At 40.9% G+C, this 18540-nt stretch overlaps 1 protein-coding gene across 1 annotated transcript in view; it reads right to left on the bottom strand.

The window, feature by feature from the left end:
- Positions 1–18540, bottom strand: part of FBXW9 (F-box and WD repeat domain containing 9) — a gene marked incomplete in the record, with an annotated part of 85705 nt that overhangs the window by 48161 nt on the left and 19004 nt on the right. The window contains 2 exon segments of the mRNA XM_073622723.1: positions 14963–15075; positions 15220–15348. Coding sequence (XP_073478824.1) covers positions 14963–15075; positions 15220–15348 — 242 coding nt within the window.

Below are 18540 nucleotides of genomic sequence, written 5' to 3'. Positions count from 1 at the left end.
GTAACACTGGGACATGAAAACATTTTACACACTAAACATGTACTACATGCATTGAAAAATTTGACCACCCAACACATGACGGCCCAACGAGCATCTGGTTATGAAGTTATTTTGAATTCGACCAGTCTATTAAATATGCTTCCCCAACTTTAGACCCCTTAGCCATTCTTAATGGAATGCTAGGTGTTAAGGGTAAAGAAGATTCCCCACCAGAAGAACATGACTGTGTACAGGTTATTCACAAGGACACCACACCCAGAGCAGACACGATGCAAGATCCCCAACCAAGTAGTATAGACATTTTTGTAGATGGCTCCTGTACTAGACCAAAATGACAACACATATTTAACTGGGTATGCTGTAGTACAACTCCCAGACATTGTGTGGAAAGCCACAGCCATTCCCCATTGTTCAGCACAAGTAGCAGAGTTGATTGCTTTAACCCGTGCATGTCAGTTATTTGAGGGACAAGATGTAAACATTTACACAGATTCTAAATATGCTTTTGGTGTGGTACACGATTTTGGCAAAATATGGCAAATAAGAGGGTTTGTAGCAGCTGATGGTAAGGTAATTTCACACGCTTTATTGGTGAATGATTTGTTAGAGGCCATACACAAACCCCGTACTGTTGCAGTGATAAAATCTAAGGCAGAGGCATGGCGCTCAGTGGGAATGGACGCTGAGCAGAGGAGCTCTTCACACCTGCGGCCCTTAACACCCTTCCAGCCCGCTAGATCTGGATATGGGCAAGCGAGACAAAAACGCACCACAGGTCCCAACCAGCACCGCTCTCTCTGCCCTGGGAAACTGCAGCACACAGGAGTTATTCAACCTTCAAACTCCACAGACGAGGGGCCCCACTGGATAAAAGATGGCGTCGATGCAACATGAGGGCAGACCCCAGCGAGGACTCCTTGTCAGCCTCAGAGGACCTGGTAAGATTATAGTTGGTGTTATTGCAGTGTGAAAAGTTCACACTGCAATAACACCAACTATAAATTACTTTTATTTATTCATACTGAAGACAAGTTACCTTCAATATACAACATTGACTCTCTGGTCAACCGAATACAATTATTTATGGTTTCTTTTCTGTACTTCAGGATACCATACCAGCAATCACATTTTGATCGATTGATCGATTGTGATCTGCGTATGTATGTGCATGTGAGAATGAGGCATGAAAGGTGATAATTGCAAATGGTAGCCATCGCTGTCCCCTTTAGACATTAGGTCTTTTTAATATGTATTGGAATTAGAGGTATACTTTTTTGTACTTTTGCATCACTGTACTGATGTATTCCGTGAACCAATCAATTTGGCTGGTTAAATTTGTTACCAGGATAATCAATAAAATGGTTAATAGCTTTACAACCGGTCTGTCCTCTTTGAAGAATTGCTGTGTGTATTTCACAAATTTGTTTCTGTTAGTTTATAGTCAATTTAGAGGACACCAAAATTTGGGGGTCCTCAATAACTATTCAATGTTTTGGAAACACCCCAAATAGACGGTGGAACTGGGTGAATCTCGGCAGGGCAAGATCGAATCACGGTCAAATAGTGCCCATCAGAGAACACCAGGTGCTATTAAGGAAGAGTCGCTAACCCTCTTTACTTTCCTTTTTCTATAACAAGGACATTTCCAGACTTGGTTCACTTCAGAGCCTTTTTCCTATTTAGGAACCAGTAAAAGGGGGGGATTTATGCTGGGAAACACTCTTAAGGGTCAGAGACCCGAATTGAGAAGGTCACAAACCCCCCACTCCATGTTATTACTGTTCTTAATGCTGTTATTTTCCCTTATACAGGATGGTAAAGTTACCGTTGTGATAGTAGAATCATTGAATATAAGCCGATAACTGAGAGTCTACGATAGAAGCTGTGTTGATCTGTTTATATGTTAATGTTGCCAATTATACAGAAGGAGATTATTTACCATATCATGTCACCTTATAAACTGGGGTTACATAGTTACATAGTTACATAGTAGGTGAGGTTGAAAAAAGACACAAGTCCATCAAGTCCAACCTATGTGTGTGATTATGTGTCAGTATTACATTACATATCCCTGTATATTGCGGTCATTCAGGTGATTATCTAATAGTTTCTTGAAGCTATCAATGCTCCCCGCTGAGACCACCGCCTGTGGAAGGGAATTCCACATCCTTACCGCTCTTACAGTAAAGAACCCTCTACGTAGTTTAAGGTTAAACCTCTTTTCTTCTAATTGTAATGAGTGGCCACGAGTCTTATTAAACTCTCTTCTGCGAAAAAGTTTTATCCCTATTGTGGGGTCACCAGTACAGTATTTGTAAATTGAAATCATATCCCCTCTCAAGCGTCTCTTCTCCAGAGAGAATAAGTTCAGTGCTTGCAACCTTTCCTCATAACTAAGATCCTCCAGACCCTTTATTAGCTTTGTTGCCCTTCTTTGTACTCGCTCCATTTCCAGTACGTCCCCTCCTGAGGACTGGTGCCCAGAACTGGACAGCATACTCCAGGTGCGGCCGGACCAGAGTCTTGTAGAGCGGGAGAATTATCGTTTTATCTCTGGAGTTGATCCCCCTTTTAATGCATGCCAATATTCTGTTTGCTTTATTAGCAGCAGCTTGGCATTGCATGCCATTGCTGAGCCTATCATCCACTAGGACCCCCAGGTCCTTTTCCATCCTAGATTCCCCCAGAGGTTCTCCCCCCAGTGTATAGATTGCATTCATATTTTTACCACCCAAATGCATTATTTTACATTTTTCTACATTGAACCTCATTTGCCATGTAGTCGCCCACCCCATTAATTTGTTCAGGTCTTTTTGCAAGATTTCCACATCCTGCAGAGAAGTTATTGCCCTGCTTAGCTTAGTATCGTCTGCAAATACAGAGATTGAACTCTTTATCCCATCCTCCAGGTCGTTTATGAACAAATTAAATAGGATTGGTCCCAGCACAGAACCCTGGGGAACCCCACTACCCACCCCTGACCATTCTGAGTACTCCCCATTTATCACCACCCTCTGAACACGCCCTTGTAGCCAGTTTTCAATCCATGTACTCACCCTATGGTCCATGCCAACGCACCTTATTTTGTACAGTAAACGTTTATGGGGAACTGTGTCAAATGCTTTTGCAAAATCCAGATACACCACGTCTACGGGCCTTCCTTTATCTAGATGGCAACTCACCTCCTCATAGAAGGTTAATAGATTGGTTTGGCAAGAACGATTCTTCATTAATCCATGCTGATTACTGCTAATGAAATCATTCTTATTACTAAAATCTTGTATATAGTCCCTTATCATCCCCTCCAAGAGTTTACATACTATTGATGTTAGGCTAACTGGTCTGTAATTCCCAGGGATGTTTTTTGGGCCCTTTTTAAATATTGGTGCTACATTGGCTTTTCTCCAATCAGCTGGTACCATTCCAGTCAATAGACTGTCTGTAAATATTAGGAACAACGGTCTGGCAATCACCTGACTGAGTTCCCTAAGTACCCTCGGATGCAAGCCATCTGGTCCCGGTGATTTATTAATGTTAAGTTTCTCAAGTCTAATTTTAACTCCGTCCTCTGTTAACCATGTAGGTGCTTTCTGTGATGTGTCATGAGGATAAACACTGCAGTTTTGGTTACTGAAGCCCCCCGATTCACTTGTGAAGACTGAGGAGAAGAATAAATTCAATACCTTTGCCATCTCCCCATCCTTTGTAACCAGATGTCCTTCCTCATTCTTTATGGGGCCAATATGGTCTGTCCTCCCTTTTTTACTGTTTACACACTTAAAGAATTTCTTGGGATTTCTTTTGCTCTCCTCCGCTATGTGTCTTTCATGTTCTATCTTAGCCATCCTAATTGCACCCTTACATTTCTTATTGCATTCTTTATAAATTCTGAATGCTGAGGATGATCCCTCAACCTTGTATTTTTTGAAGGCCTTCTCCTTTGCTTTTATATGCATTTTTACATTGGAGTTAAGCCATCCAGGATGTTTGTTCGCTCTTTTAAATTTATTACCCAATGGGATACATTGGCTAATGCCTTTATTTAATATGCTCTTAAAGCAAACCCATCTCTCCTCCGTATTCTTTGTTCCTAATATTTTATCACAATTTATGCCTTTTAGCAAGGTTTGTAGTTTAGGGAAGTTGGCTCTTTTGAAATTCAGTGTCTTTGTGTTCCCTTCATGTTTCCTATTTGTGTGATTTATACTGAAACTAATTGACCTGTGATCGCTGTTACCTAAATTGCCCCGTATTACCACATCTGTTATCAGGTCTGTATTGTTGGTAATCAGTAGATCTAGTAATGTTTTATTTCTAGTTGGTGCGTCTACCATCTGACCCATAAAATTGTCCTGCAAGACACTAAGGAACTGGCAAGCCTTAAATGAATGCGCGGTTCCCTCCGCCCAGTCTATGTCTGGATAATTAAAATCCCCCATTATGATAACACTTCCCATCCTTGCTGCTAATCCAATTTGTGATAGGAGATCCGTCTCCACTTCCTCCCTCAGGTTTGGGGGCCTATAGCATACTCCCAGTATTATTTTCCCCTTAGCTTCATCCCTTTGGAGCTCTACCCATAAAGATTCCACCTCCTCCCTAGCCCCCTCAGTGATGTCATCTCTCACACTCACTTGTACATTATTCTTGATATATAGGCATACCCCTCCCCCTTTTTTACCTTCTCTATCCTTGCGGTATAGGGTATACCCTTGAATGTTTGCCAGCCAATCATGAGAGCTGTTGAACCAGGTCTCTGAAATTCCCACAAAATCCAAATCCTCCTTGTACAACAGTATCTCTAGTTCACCCATCTTGTCCGCCATGCTCCTGGCATTGGTGAACATGCCACATAGTTTAGACTGGTCGCATATTGTCCTCGTATTGGGTGTTTCAAGATTGCAACTAGGACTTGCTACTATACTCACCTTGTGTTTTTGTGCTTTGGTTAACCTACCACTAATGCCCCCAATACTACCCTCTGGAATATCTTCCGCGCTGGCTATCACTGTCTCTGGACCCTCCCCCCCATCGCCTAGTTTAAAAACCCCTCTAACTTTTTGGCCATCTTCATTCCCAGCAGATCTGCACCCTCCTCATTTAGGTGCAGTCCGTCCCTTCTATAGTACCGGTTACCGACTGAGAAGTCGGCCCAGTCCTCCAGGAACCCAAACCCCTCCTTACTACACCAGCTCTTCAGCCACTTGTTTACTTCCCTAATCTCCCTCTGCCTTTCTGGTGTGGCTCGATGTACCGGTAGTATTCCTGAGAACACTACCTTGGAGGTCCTTTTCCTCAATTTAGCTCCTAAGTCCCTAAAATCGTTCTTTAGGACACTCCATCTGCCTCTGACTTTGTCATTGGTGCCAACGTGCACCATGACAGCCGGGTCTTCCCCAGCCCCTCCCAGTAATCTGTCCACAAGATCCGTGACCAAGTTAATCTAGATACTCTGATCATAGTTCGATTGGGCTATCCAAGCCATTAGTCACCACTATTCTTATGGTCATTGTCCTTCATTTGTTTTATGATAAAAACGTTCTGAACACTTGTTTATGAAAAATGTAAGTTTAGATTATTTAGGGCTGGAAGGGCCACATATGCTCCTTATGAGTGCTTTAATATAGAGGCCGCGGGAAGTATCATGGAGAAGCTCCTGATATAAATACGGTTGACACAACAATATTTGGATATATACACCTCCTTATATTTCTGCTGTGTCGCCTCCAACTGCTTCTATAAGTGGATTACGGCCTGCTATACAGCTGAGGAAGTAATCACTCTTTTCTCTCTCAAGGTTGTTGTCTGGAGACATATACTCCAACTTTCTTCTTCTGTTCTATTGTCTCTCATCAAGGGCTTAGGTACTTCGGAATAGCACATGCTCACTCTAATTGAAAGCCACTTACTAGGCCACATAAATACAAGCTTCCCATAACTGTATTCTCTTTCCTTTTTTTCTCTATACCTTTATCCTTCACCTGAGGCTGCTGAGATCTAATCCATCTCCATATATTTCCCCGATCAGAAACAGAGGGAGTAGTCCTAGAAAAGTAAATAAAATTCTGAAATGGCCTATTCTACGCTTGATAAAAGACCTTTCCTGGTCTTGCATAATGTGAGAGGACTAAACACACACAAGAAAAACTTACCTCTCTACTTAAGGAAATAAAGAAAATTAAACCAAATGTAATATTTTTACAAGAAACCCATTCAAAAACTTGAAGATAAACATTATACCCAGAACTTTCATTCCACAAATCCCCACTCCAAATCTAAAGAGGTATCTATTATGCTCCATAAAAATGCAGGATTGGTCATTTCACAGAAATACGCCAATTCAAATGGGAGATTCCTGTTTCTTAAAGGTCAGTGGGCAGGGACACTTATCACCTTGGCCGGGGTCAGCTAATTGCGAGCTCCTATCTCTCCACAGTTACTCAGCTGTTGATGATCCTGCTCGTCAGTCCTGCCTACTTAAGCCGTCCAGTCCAGAAGTTCTCTGCCTTCACCTTGGTCAACATGCAACAAGGATCTCCTGCGATCCTGTTCAAGACTTGCTTTGCTGACATCCCTTCTGGGCTCCAGATCCTGCTTGCTGTTCCACTACATTGATCCCTGACTTCTGGCTTGGCTGACTATCCGTTCTGGTTACTGAACTTTGGCTATGTTTTGACTAAGTTTGTTCTTTTTACTTTTATTATTAACTGCTTGCCGACCAGTATGAACAGCAATCTGTCATCTCCCCTAGTCAGTCCCCTCCCCCCTTCAGTTAGAACACACATTAGGGAACACAATTAACCCCTTGATCACCCATATAGTGTTAACCCCTTCACTGCCAGTGACATTTTTACAGTAATCAATGCATTTTTATAGCACTGATCGCTGTATTAATGCCAATGGATCCAAAAATGTGTCAAAAATTGTCCGATGTGTCCGCCATAATGTCGCAGTCATGGCAAAGTCGCAGATCGCCGCCATTACTAGTAAAAAACTAAATAATAATAAAAATGCTATAAATCTATACCCTATTTTGTACACACTATAACTTTTACGCAAACTAATCAATATAAGCTTATTGAGATTTTTTTTTTACTAAAAATATGTAGAAGAATACCTATCGGCCTAAACTAAGAAAAAATTAGCTTTAAAAAAAAAAAAAAAAAATGGGGATATTATAGCAAAAAGTACAAAATATTGCGTTTTTTTTCAAAATTGTCACTCTTTTTGTGTTTATAGCACAAAAAATAACATCCACAGAGATGACCAAATACCACCAAAAGAAAGCTCTATTTCTGGGAAAAAAAGGACGTCAACTTTGTTTGGGTACAATGTCGCACGACCGCGCAATTGTCAGTTAAAGCGACGCAGTGCCAAATCGCAAAAAGTGCTCTGGTCAGGAAGGGGGTAAAATCTTCCGGGGCTGAAGCGGTTAAACAAGTGTGATTTAATTCAACTGTACTTCTGTCTCGGCCTGATTTCATGGTTTCTGACAATTTCCTAAACTCGGCTCAAGTATCATTCTGTCAACATGTGGTTGAGGAATTGAAGGGTTTTGCTCAGGGATGTATCATCTTAGGTGGGGTCTTTAATTTACAGCTGAACCCATCCCAGGACACATCAGATGGCACCTCTAGTTTGCCATACAAAAAAACCTAAGAAAAATGAACGCTATTGACTTCTCTCACACTACTGGATACTTGGCGCACAGTTCACCCTACGGGCAGAGACAGCATGTGGAGACTGAACCAAAAAAAATAGCATGTGGAGACTGAATCTATCCTTGCTCACTGATGCACGGCATCACACGCAAATATCGGAAGCAATAAAATCTTATTACATTTAAAATGCATCGGAAGAGCTCTCCCCACTGATCATATGGGCAGCTCATAAATGTGTGATCAGAGGGGAATTTGTTAGAATGGGAGCCAGGAAAAAAAACGGGAAGCTGAGAGGGAATTGCATGAGCTGGTAGCTAAAATTTGCAATCTAGAAGCTCAACATAAACAATCTTTGACTGCTGAAGTAGCCAACTAATTATTAGCGCTACGCAAAAGGCTGCAGTCAGTGCTAAACCTGAAAGCGCAGAGAATACTCTTCCTAAAAAGGGGCTTTTTTTATGAACATAGTGATAAAACTGGAAAATTCCTTGCGAGAGCACTGAAAGAGGTATAACATCTAATAATATATCGGCTATAAAAAATAAAAACAAAACAATCAATTAATTCATGACAATGAAAAAATATTATACTGAACAGTACAATTTACCATAACCACACAAACCAGCCAAATTATTAGGAACACGTTCTCAACTGCTTAAACAATTCCTTATGAATAGCGGGTTACCTGTACTGGAAGAACATGATGCACAGCAGTTAGAAATACCAATAACAGAAGAGGATTTATTACAAATCATTACATCACTCAAGCCAGGAAAAAGCCCAGGCCCAGATGGTTTCACTGCACATTATTACAAAGCCTTCCCATCACTCTTGATACCTCCTGAAATCCCTGAACTACCTAAAAGATCCTAGAGAAATACCAGAAGATTTCCTGAGAGCACATGTCACAGTATTACCTAAGCCAAAAGAATGACCCATTGGAATGCTCCAATTATAGACCAATCTCACTTCTTAATATAGGATTTAAAACTATTCACAAAAATTCTGGCAAACCGCTTGCGGCCGCTACTACACCTATTGATCGGGCCAGAATAGGTAGGCTTTATGCCGGGTAGAGAAGCTAGGGACAATGTGACAAAAGCCCTAACCCTAATACACAAAGCACACTCAGGCCTCTTTGAAGGCACGCTTCTCTCCACTAATGCAGAGAAAGCCTTTGATTGCGTGTCGTGGGACTATCTGCATGTGACGTGTAACCATACTGGATTGCTGCCCCATACGTTGTCATGGATTTCAACAATATATCACAATCCTACAGCGAGAATTAAGGTCAATGGTACATTATCAGACACGGTGACAATTAGTAACGGAACATGGCAAGGGTGTACTCTATCACCACTACTCTTCATCCTTACCCTTGAACCATTAATTCGTACAGTGAATAATTCCCCATCAATACAGGGATTTCAGGGAGGAACCAAAACATAAATCCACAGCATATGCCAATGACCTCTTGTTTTTCATCACCCAACCACATATCTCATTGCCCAATTTATGTAAAATCTTCACACACACACACACACACACACACACACACTAACTATTTCTCTAACTTCAAAATAAACTATACAAAATCCGAAGCGTTGAATTTAACACTAACAGATAACATCCTATCTACCACTAAACATAAATGCGCATTTAAATGTGACAAGGCCATCAAATATTTAGGGATCTGGCTCACTCCAAAAATAGAATCAATCTATAAGAAAAATTTTATACCATTGCTTCAAAATATTAACAAAGATTTGGAGAAATGGTCCCTAAAAATACTTTTCTTGGTTTGGTAGGGCAGCCATAATAAAAATGACAATCCTGCCTAGAATTCTGTACTTCTTCCAGACTCTACTGGTCCTGCTGCCATTGAGCTTCTTCCAAGCACTGAACTTCATGACTAGGAGATTCCTCTGGGCATCCAAAAACCCGCGTATCAATCTTGCGCTACTTACTAAAGCTAAACACAATGGAGGCATGGGCTTCCCAAATTTCAGAAATTATTATTATGCCTCACATCTTAATCGCATAGTTGATTGGAATGGTAATGCAGACAATAAGGACCGGGTAAGCCTGGAGGATAGTATAGGGCCTAGTCCAATAGTATACACACCATGAATCTCCTGGAAAGCATGCCATACACAACTAAAAAAAACATCCAATAATAGGAGCCATGCTCAAAATTACACAGAAAATTATTAAAGATACTGGATTGACCTCATCTCCGGGCCTCCAGAATTCCCACCAGGCCTAAAAATACGACTAGAAAAGAAAGAGGACTAGGCGAAATTCTTACTAGCGATGCACTGTTTTGCGAATGGCAGGGTGAAATCGCTATTAGAATAGAGAAAGAGAACAGAATGCACTGTCACACTGGGAATACTAACAAATATATAGTTTATCTCCAACACCAATAGATGTAAACACTTCATTAGGCTCTTGTCACCACTTGAAGAGGTATGGCTAAAAGCTGGAAAAAAAAAACAAAAAAAAAAAACAAAAAAACAAACTAACTAACTATCTCTTTGGCATATACCTGGTTACAATCTCCAGGCTACACTGAACTAAATAAACACAAAAGGTTTTGGGAAGAGGCTTTAATTACTGCGTTCAATGAGGATCAATGGTTGGATGCATGAGTGTTTGTGCACAAATGTTCAATTAGCACACGTATCCACAAAACCTCCTATAAACTTTTAAGAAATTGGTACAATACACCTTTCAAACTCCATAAATGGTTTCCAATGGCTTCGGATTTATGCTGGAGATGCATTGGGGCAAAAGGTACTGCGCAACATATATGGTGGGAGTGCGACTTGATACGCCCATTCTGGCAAAAGGTTTGTGACATTATCAAACACATTATAGATATCTCAATCCCATTAACGGCAGCTTGCTGCTTCTTACATATATCTAATGGCCCAATGACATATAGATACAAGCGATCACTAACTCGATTTTTACTTTCAGCCGTGAACGCCTTAATCCCCAGACATTGGAAAACCACAAAAAGGCCCACAATCAAAGAATGGCTCCTTAATGTTCGCGATATATATGGCATGGAGGAAATTAGGGCCATAGCACATTAAAATACAGAGAAATATAACAAACTGTGGAGCGTATGGGTTATATTCAAATACTCCAAAGAATATAAAGCTTTGGTGGCTACAAGAAGGCTGACCGATACTTAGCAGCATCATAGCCTAACTGAATCTTTTTTCTATCTTTCCTTTTCCCTCCTATACACTACTTCTCTATCTATTTTTTTCGTAACCGTGTCAGGTTACATAAACCATAACTCTAATATAATAATAGCAGTTTTCAAGTTATGCAACATTTTTCTTGGCATGAAACCTATACAGTAGTGGTCCTCGGACATGTAACCCCGTTAAATGAAAGAAATGCACTCAAACATCAATAGTTTTAAGATATAATGCATATCTGTAAATCTTTATTTCTAATGTTATGTTATATACAAAAAAAAAAAAAGAATGGTTTGTATAACTATGAAACTCTAAATTTTGCTTCAATAAAAATGTTATTGTGAATAAAAAATAAAATCTAAAAAAGCACACACAAATTCTAATGACCCTGTTGCCCTAGGTAATGCTTTGGCTGATAAAAATCGCCAAAGAAGTTGCTTTTGTTGCCTTTGTAGGTTCCCTTGCCCCAAGAAATCCTACCTTTGTCCTTTTAGAGCCACCCACAGTTCCAGAACACCAGTTGTTGAAAGAACTACAGTACCCAGCTACTGAGGAAGATGTAGAATACTGGAAAAAGAAAGGTTTGTCCTTAGACCAAAAATGGTCTCATGACAAAAGAGGGGATCATAGGCATACCTCAACATAGTGCACCTATCATTATAGCGCAGTTTCATGGTATAGGACACAGAGGACAACAGTTAACACAAGAATTGAAGAAAATACATAACATGTATTAGGAACAATACACAGGGTGCTCAACATGGGAAACATCATCATTTGCCACCACCCCAAGGTCCATTTCAAGAATTGCAGATTGATTTCACACACACATGCCTAGGTAGCAGGAACAGAACAAAATATCTGCTAGTTATAGTAGATAAATTTAGTAAGTGGCCAGAAGCTTTTGAACCCCATAATGAGGACGCACGCACAGTAGCCAAAATGTTGTGTAAAGAAATAATCCCAAGGTGGGGTTGGCCATTAACTATTGAGTCGGACAAAGGTCCTGCATTCACTTTTAAGATTTTGCAACATATTGCTAAATTAATGGTGATTAATTGGAAGTTTCATATTCCATACTATCCTCAGAGTTCAGGGGTAGTGGAAAGAATGAACCAACCGTACAGCTAAAGAAAAATTGCGAAACGCAACAGGAGGCACTTATGTTAGGTGGGAGGCATAATTGCCAGGAGTACCGGCGGAAATAAGGATGACTCCTGACAAAACTACTGAAAATGTCTCCTTTTGATGGGAAGACCCTTTCCCACACCTTGGACAAAAGGTCCAATGGTATTAATGCCAAGTGATTTGGAGCTGATTCAGGAAGAATATGTTGTGAATCTTATGCGGCTTTTGAATGGCATCTACGGTGATGTGTCTCTTTTTCCTATTCCTTCACAGGAACCGACACATCCCTTTAAACCAGGAGACCGAGTAGTGGTTAAAGCACTCTACAAGCACAAGGTTACGGATCCACTGTATGGGTAGCCAACCGTGGTGACTGCTGTAACAAGAACCGCAATCCTAATGGCTGATTCTAAAGCCTGGATCCATGCTTCGAGGGTAAAAAAGGTCCCAGAAGATCCTAGGATACAAGGCACAGATAAAAGAGGGAGAAGTAGGTGGAGAAATCCCTGAAGTAGATGAATCAGAAGACACAGGGCAAGATGTCGATTCTCAGTCCCCAGACATCTTGGACATTCTTCCTATTGCTAGTCTTTCTCTCACTGACCGTTTTTTTGCCGGTATGGGTGATTAGAACCTGTTATCATCCACAAGACTTACCTTTCTGTCCAAGTACTGTGCAACACAATGGGACTCACTATTGACAAGCAAGTGATTTAACATCATTAGATACCACATCTCTTACTGATAAGATGTTGTGGTTACAAATCAAATATAGCTATGCACAAAAGTCAGGGTATGATAAATGTTGGGTTTGCAGTAAATTATATCTAAATACAATGAGGATTCCTTTACTGGCTATGCCGGTGAACATCACTTCTTTTTTGAATGACACCCTCGCAGCAAGTATGTAAGACATATCAGGAGTCCAGGGAAATTAATCAATATCCTTTCCTATAATCGCTCAAATTTACCCACCAAGCTGGTGTTTTAGACTAGCAAATGAGTCAAATAGGAGAGAGGAAATGTGTCATAAATCACAGCTTAACATATCTTTAAGCCCAAACCTATCTTCTATGTTTAACGTTTCTAGCAAAGAATGCCACACTTTGGTCCCTAATGAATGAAACACACCCACTACATCATTCAACTGGTAAGGTTTTCTCAATACTTACTCTATCCAGTTATTCGGACCAAGTACAAAAAGACGCTGGGGGCCTGCGTCCTTTCACATTAAGTAATAGTTTATCCCTTGTGGTAAGGTATGTTACCCATGGATCCCTATACAAGAGAAAGGATGGTGCTATCTTGCCTCTCTGGTTCCAGTTATGGAGATAATTGGGAGTGGGAATTACCATGTATTAAAAGCAAGTTAGCATCCAAAATATCCCCTTAAACATGTAAATAGGAGGAAACTCTTTAAGAAAGGAGACATGATATGGTGTCCATCATGGGAATTGAAGTAATGAAAAGATTAAACAAGTATTCAATTATAATGGATGAGGTATTAAATAAAACGTCAGGTGACATTGCTCTGCTTAATTGGGAACAAAGGGCCTTACGGAAATGGTTAAAGCTACATGAGCTAGCAATTGAATCAATGGGAGCTGCACTTGCTGGTCTCTGAAGTAACAGAAGATTACGAGTGTTGTACATGGATTTATAATAAGTATAGAAGTGCCTGATTATTATGAAGTAATTAATCAGCATCGTAGGGAGGTAGCAGGACTTCAGGCAGAAGCCAGGAAAATTGTTAATGATGGGTGGAATCCTTTTAAGGGTTTGGAAAGTTTTGGAGATTTTTTTTGGGTCTGTATTAAGATGGTTTAGAAAAGCCAGAATGTTAATCTTAATGTGTTTATTGCTTCTTCTCTTTATATATTTTCTTGTAAAGATAGGCAACACAAGATGATGCATATTGGAGACAAGATTTATAATTGTCACTTTTTGACAAAATGAGAGGGATTGTAAGAATTATGCTTTTTTTTAAATGTTATATAGTCATGCTTAATTGATTTTTTTGAGTTAGACTTTAACTTCTAATTCTGCTGAAATGCTCTGTTTTTGTAACGCAGATATTTCTGTGTTTGAGGATGTAAGCTTCCTCGCATTGTTATCTAGAGCCTGAGAATATTTGCATTTTCCTGTTATTTCTGCTTAATTCTGGGTTCTCTTTCCCGAGTTAGTTTTTCTTGTTATGTATACATCTGTTTCCCTTTACGTATATACACCCTGTTTATCACTTCAGATTGTCATTACTTGAGCTACTACTATTTCCTATGACGTATACATTTATTGATCATTGCTCGAAAATATTCTTTGTATATTTTAGTTAGTCTGGGGGACTAATGTCACATCCCCTTTTTGAAATGTATATAAGCTGTCCTGACTGGTCTCAATTTGAATACAGACTGAAAGACCACACATGTCTTGATGTCTTATTTCCGAGTGCTCGTACATTCTTTACAGGTTGAAAGGAGGCTGGCCAGCAGAAGTGTACCTACCAAGGGGTATTACCTTTCACATCATCGCACGCCCGTGCAATTGTCAGTTAAAGTAACGCAGTGCAGTATCGCAAAAAATGGCCTGGTCTTAAGGGGGTAAATCCTTCCGGGGCTGAAGTGGTTAAAGAAGAACACAATGCTTCCCGTGAATGGCTCGGCCTGAGCAAAAAGTTTTTTCTGGCAGCAGAAGGAGAGTTCCTCTACCACTGCTGGAACACAGCACTGTATAATGTATGTAGCTAACACTATCTGTCGTAATAAGCAACAAATAGTGACAGTATCGATTGGCCCAAGTTGATTGAGGCAAAAAAAATTAAAAAAAAAAAAAAAAAAAAAGGTACACATTGATCGTTTTGTTCACACCCTTATGAATCACTTGTGATTGAGCTACATATACTATATGATTAATTTGCTTCTATGTTTTTTAAAAAAAAAAAAAAAAAAAAAACCTTCATACCGGATCTCTCCAACCTGTTGTCCATCTGCTGCTATGTCCCATATCTTCATGGTGCTATCCCAGGAGCCCGAGCAGACACGATTGTCACAGGCGGCAAGGGACCAGGCCCACCCCTAGAACATTCAAAAGGCAGAAAGCTTACTTTCCTGTGCTCAATTTAGCACAATGTTAAAAAACAGTTTAAGAGCTGTGACAAAATCTATTAGGCTTTTGGTGCTCCCTATAGTGTATAAAAGTGGTAGGACAGGCAGCTTTACCTTGTGTGTTCCTGTTTTTGTGGTTCCCAGCATCTTGCCTTTTACTTTTTCCTGTTTTTTCCCCAGTTGTTTCAGGTCCCAAAGGATTACATTTCTGTCCCGGGATCCAGACATACACAGTGACCCTCTCTGCAGAAATGATAGCATATAATGTTAGAATGTGATGACATTGCACAATCTAGGTGATTAAACAACTGAAAAATCAAAGAAGCCAAGTGGAAAATTGTCGGCTGAACGGTGACAATCTTAACCACTTGCTGCTCGCCATATAGCAATATGACGTTGGTAAAGTAGTTGCGATATCCTCACCGAACGTCATATGACGTCGCTGGGATATCAAACCACAGCATGCCCCCCGGGGGCATGCATCACAGCGATCGTTGTTGCGGTGTGTCAGTCTGACACACCGCAACTCTGATCTAGGTAAAGAGTCTCTGACGGAGACTCTTTACCACGTGATCAGCCGTGTCTAATCACAGCTGATCAGTGTAAACAGGAAGAGCCGTTGATTGGCTTTTCCTCACTCGCGTCTGTAAAACACAAGTAGAGGAGAGCCGATTGGCTGCTCCTCTGACAGGGGGGGGGGGGGGGGTCTGTGCTGATTATCAGCGCAGTGCCCCCCCCCCCCCCCGAGGATGCCCACACTGGACCACCAGGGACACCACCATGACCACCAGGGATGCCCACCACTAGTCACCACCATGTATGCCAGCCATGGCCACCGGGGATGCCAATCAGTGCTCACAATGGATGCCAATCAGTGCCAAACAATAATGCCTGCCAATCAGTGATGCCCATCAGTACCATCCATTAGTGTACATCAGTGCCACCTATCAGTGCCCATCCATGGCGCCTATCAGTGCCCATTAGTGCCGCATAGTAATGCCCATCCTCAGTGCCGCCTTATCAGTGCAGCCCCATCAGTGAAGGCGAAAAAAAAAAAAAAAAAAAAAAAAAAACTTACTTATACACAAAGTTTTGTAACAAGAAAAAATTTTTTTTTTTCAAAATGTACGGTCTTTTTTTTAATTTGTTTAGCAGAAAATCCCAGAGGTGATCAAATACCACCAAAAGAAAGCTCTATTTGTGGGAACAAAATGATAAAAAAAAATTTTGTTTGGGTACAGTGTAGCATGACAGCGTAATTGTCATTCAAAGTGCAAAAGCGCTGAAAGCTGAAAATTGGTCTGGGTAGGAAGGTGTACAAGTGCCTGGTATGGAAGTGGTGCTGACTAGCCTGTGTAAGAAAGATGTATATACGTGCCCCGGAAGCCATCAGGTGTGACGAAACGCGTAGGTCAGAGCCTGCTGTTGACACCATCGCGGGACTGTCCTCTGGAAACCATTATCTTATTGGCCGAAGAGTATTTTTAAGCGCAATTGCAACATATTAAAAGTGAATGTAATACTATTTTATAATAAAAGATTTATTCTACGGTTTTACACTATGTGGGGCTTTCTGCTTTTATTCCCTGTATAAGTTATGTGGATGGATGGTTAAATAAGGATATTCTAGTCAAGCATTGCTGAAGGGAACCAGAGTGGAATCCAATCTTCTGTGGAGCATATAAAAAGGGGACTCCTGTGAAACAACTGTGTTGATGCTTATTTTGACCTTTTAGTTAGAAAGTCATTACCATCTGGTAAGCTTGCATTTTGTCCTCTGGTGGAGGCTCCTTTAGCCATCTTCGGATACCTTAATTTCCAGTATTTTTCCTTGGTGGACGTGGTCACATTTTCTTCACTTGCACAACTATATTTTTGTTTTGGACTTTACATTTTCTGTGCATATTATTTGAATTACACACTATATTGTCAAAAGTATTGTGACGCCTGCCTTTACACGCACATGAACTTTAATGGCATCCCAGTCTTAGTCTGTAGGGTTCAATATGGAGTTGACCATTCTTCCAGAAGCACATTTGTGAGATCAGGCACTGATGTGGACAAGAAGGCCTGGCTCGCGGTCTCCACTCGAATTCATCCCAAAGGTGTTCTATAGGGTTGAGGTCAGCACTCTGTGCAGGCCAGTCAAGTTCCTCCACCCAAAACACGTTCACCCACATTGTATTGCCAAAAGTATTGGGCCACCCCTCCGAATCATTTGGTGTAGGGGGGTTTATGGTGTGGGGTTGTTTTTCAGGGGTTGGGCAGGCCCCTTAGTTCCAGTGAGAAGAACTCTTAACATCAGCATACCAAGACATTTTGGACAATTTCATGCTCCCAACTTTATGGGAACAATTTGGCAATGGCCCCTTCCTGTTCCAACATGAATATGGACCTTGATTTGAGTCCTGACCTCAATCCGATAGAAAACCTTTGGGATTAATTTGAGCGGAGACTGTGAGCCAGGCCTTCTCATCCAACATCAGTGCCTGACCTCACAAATGCGCTTCTGGAAGAATGGTAAAACATTCCCATAGACACACTAAGATGCAATTAAAGTTCACGAGCGTGTAAAGGCAGGTGTCCCAATACTTTTGGTAATATAGTGTATGTGTATTTATATATGGTGACCACTGTTTGAATTTATATTTCAATTAGTCACATGCTCACTGGTTTAATCTGGGGTCACTGGAATTACCACAGCATTTATTTCAGGCCGCGCCGGTCCAGTCACGTGATCTCCCCTGTGTCAGCCAGTGGTAACTACAGGGGAGAGGAGAGAGAGCACCTCAATAATGATTAGAATGACTGGAAGCGCGGACATCACGCATAGGCTCCTATGGCCCATCTATTGTCGGTGCTCCCTCCTCTCCCCTGCAGTCGCCGCTGACTGACACAGGGGTGCCAGACCACGTGACTGGACTGGAGTGGTCTGAAAATAGATATACATCTTTTTTGCACAGGTTAGTCAGCAAAGGTGTTAGGAAGGAGCATTTTTAAGATTAGTTAGGTTTAGCCTGGAATTCTATGTTAACAAAACAAGCCCACAATCAAAATAATTAGACTCCCCCACATTGAATATGCTTCTGCCTACAATCTCTTTATTCATTAATTTATTCACCCCCTTTTGCTTGTGAGAGGGGAGCCCTGAAATCAAAAACAGAACTAGTGAACTTTGTGACTGCTGTGATTGGCCATCGCACGTGTTACAAGGCACAAAGCCACTGTGATTGGCTCTCTGCATGTAGCCTATGATTTGTGCTGGTCAGCCTGATCACAGCTATTCGACAGGTGCACTTGCTACCTTTTTTCTGTAGCGCTGTTTAGAAACGGTACACAAGAAAATAGGCATCCACAGCTATACTGTTCTTTTAATATATGGCGGTATTAAAGTGGTTAAAGTAAAACTTATTTTATTTTTTCTTAAATACAAGT

Source organism: Aquarana catesbeiana, linkage group LG03 (genome assembly GCF_042186555.1).
Source record: "Aquarana catesbeiana isolate 2022-GZ linkage group LG03, ASM4218655v1, whole genome shotgun sequence".
Taxonomy (NCBI): domain Eukaryota; kingdom Metazoa; phylum Chordata; class Amphibia; order Anura; family Ranidae; genus Aquarana; species Aquarana catesbeiana.
Note: the sequence above shows the minus strand (reverse complement) of the source record. Positions and strands in the feature narration are given on the sequence as shown.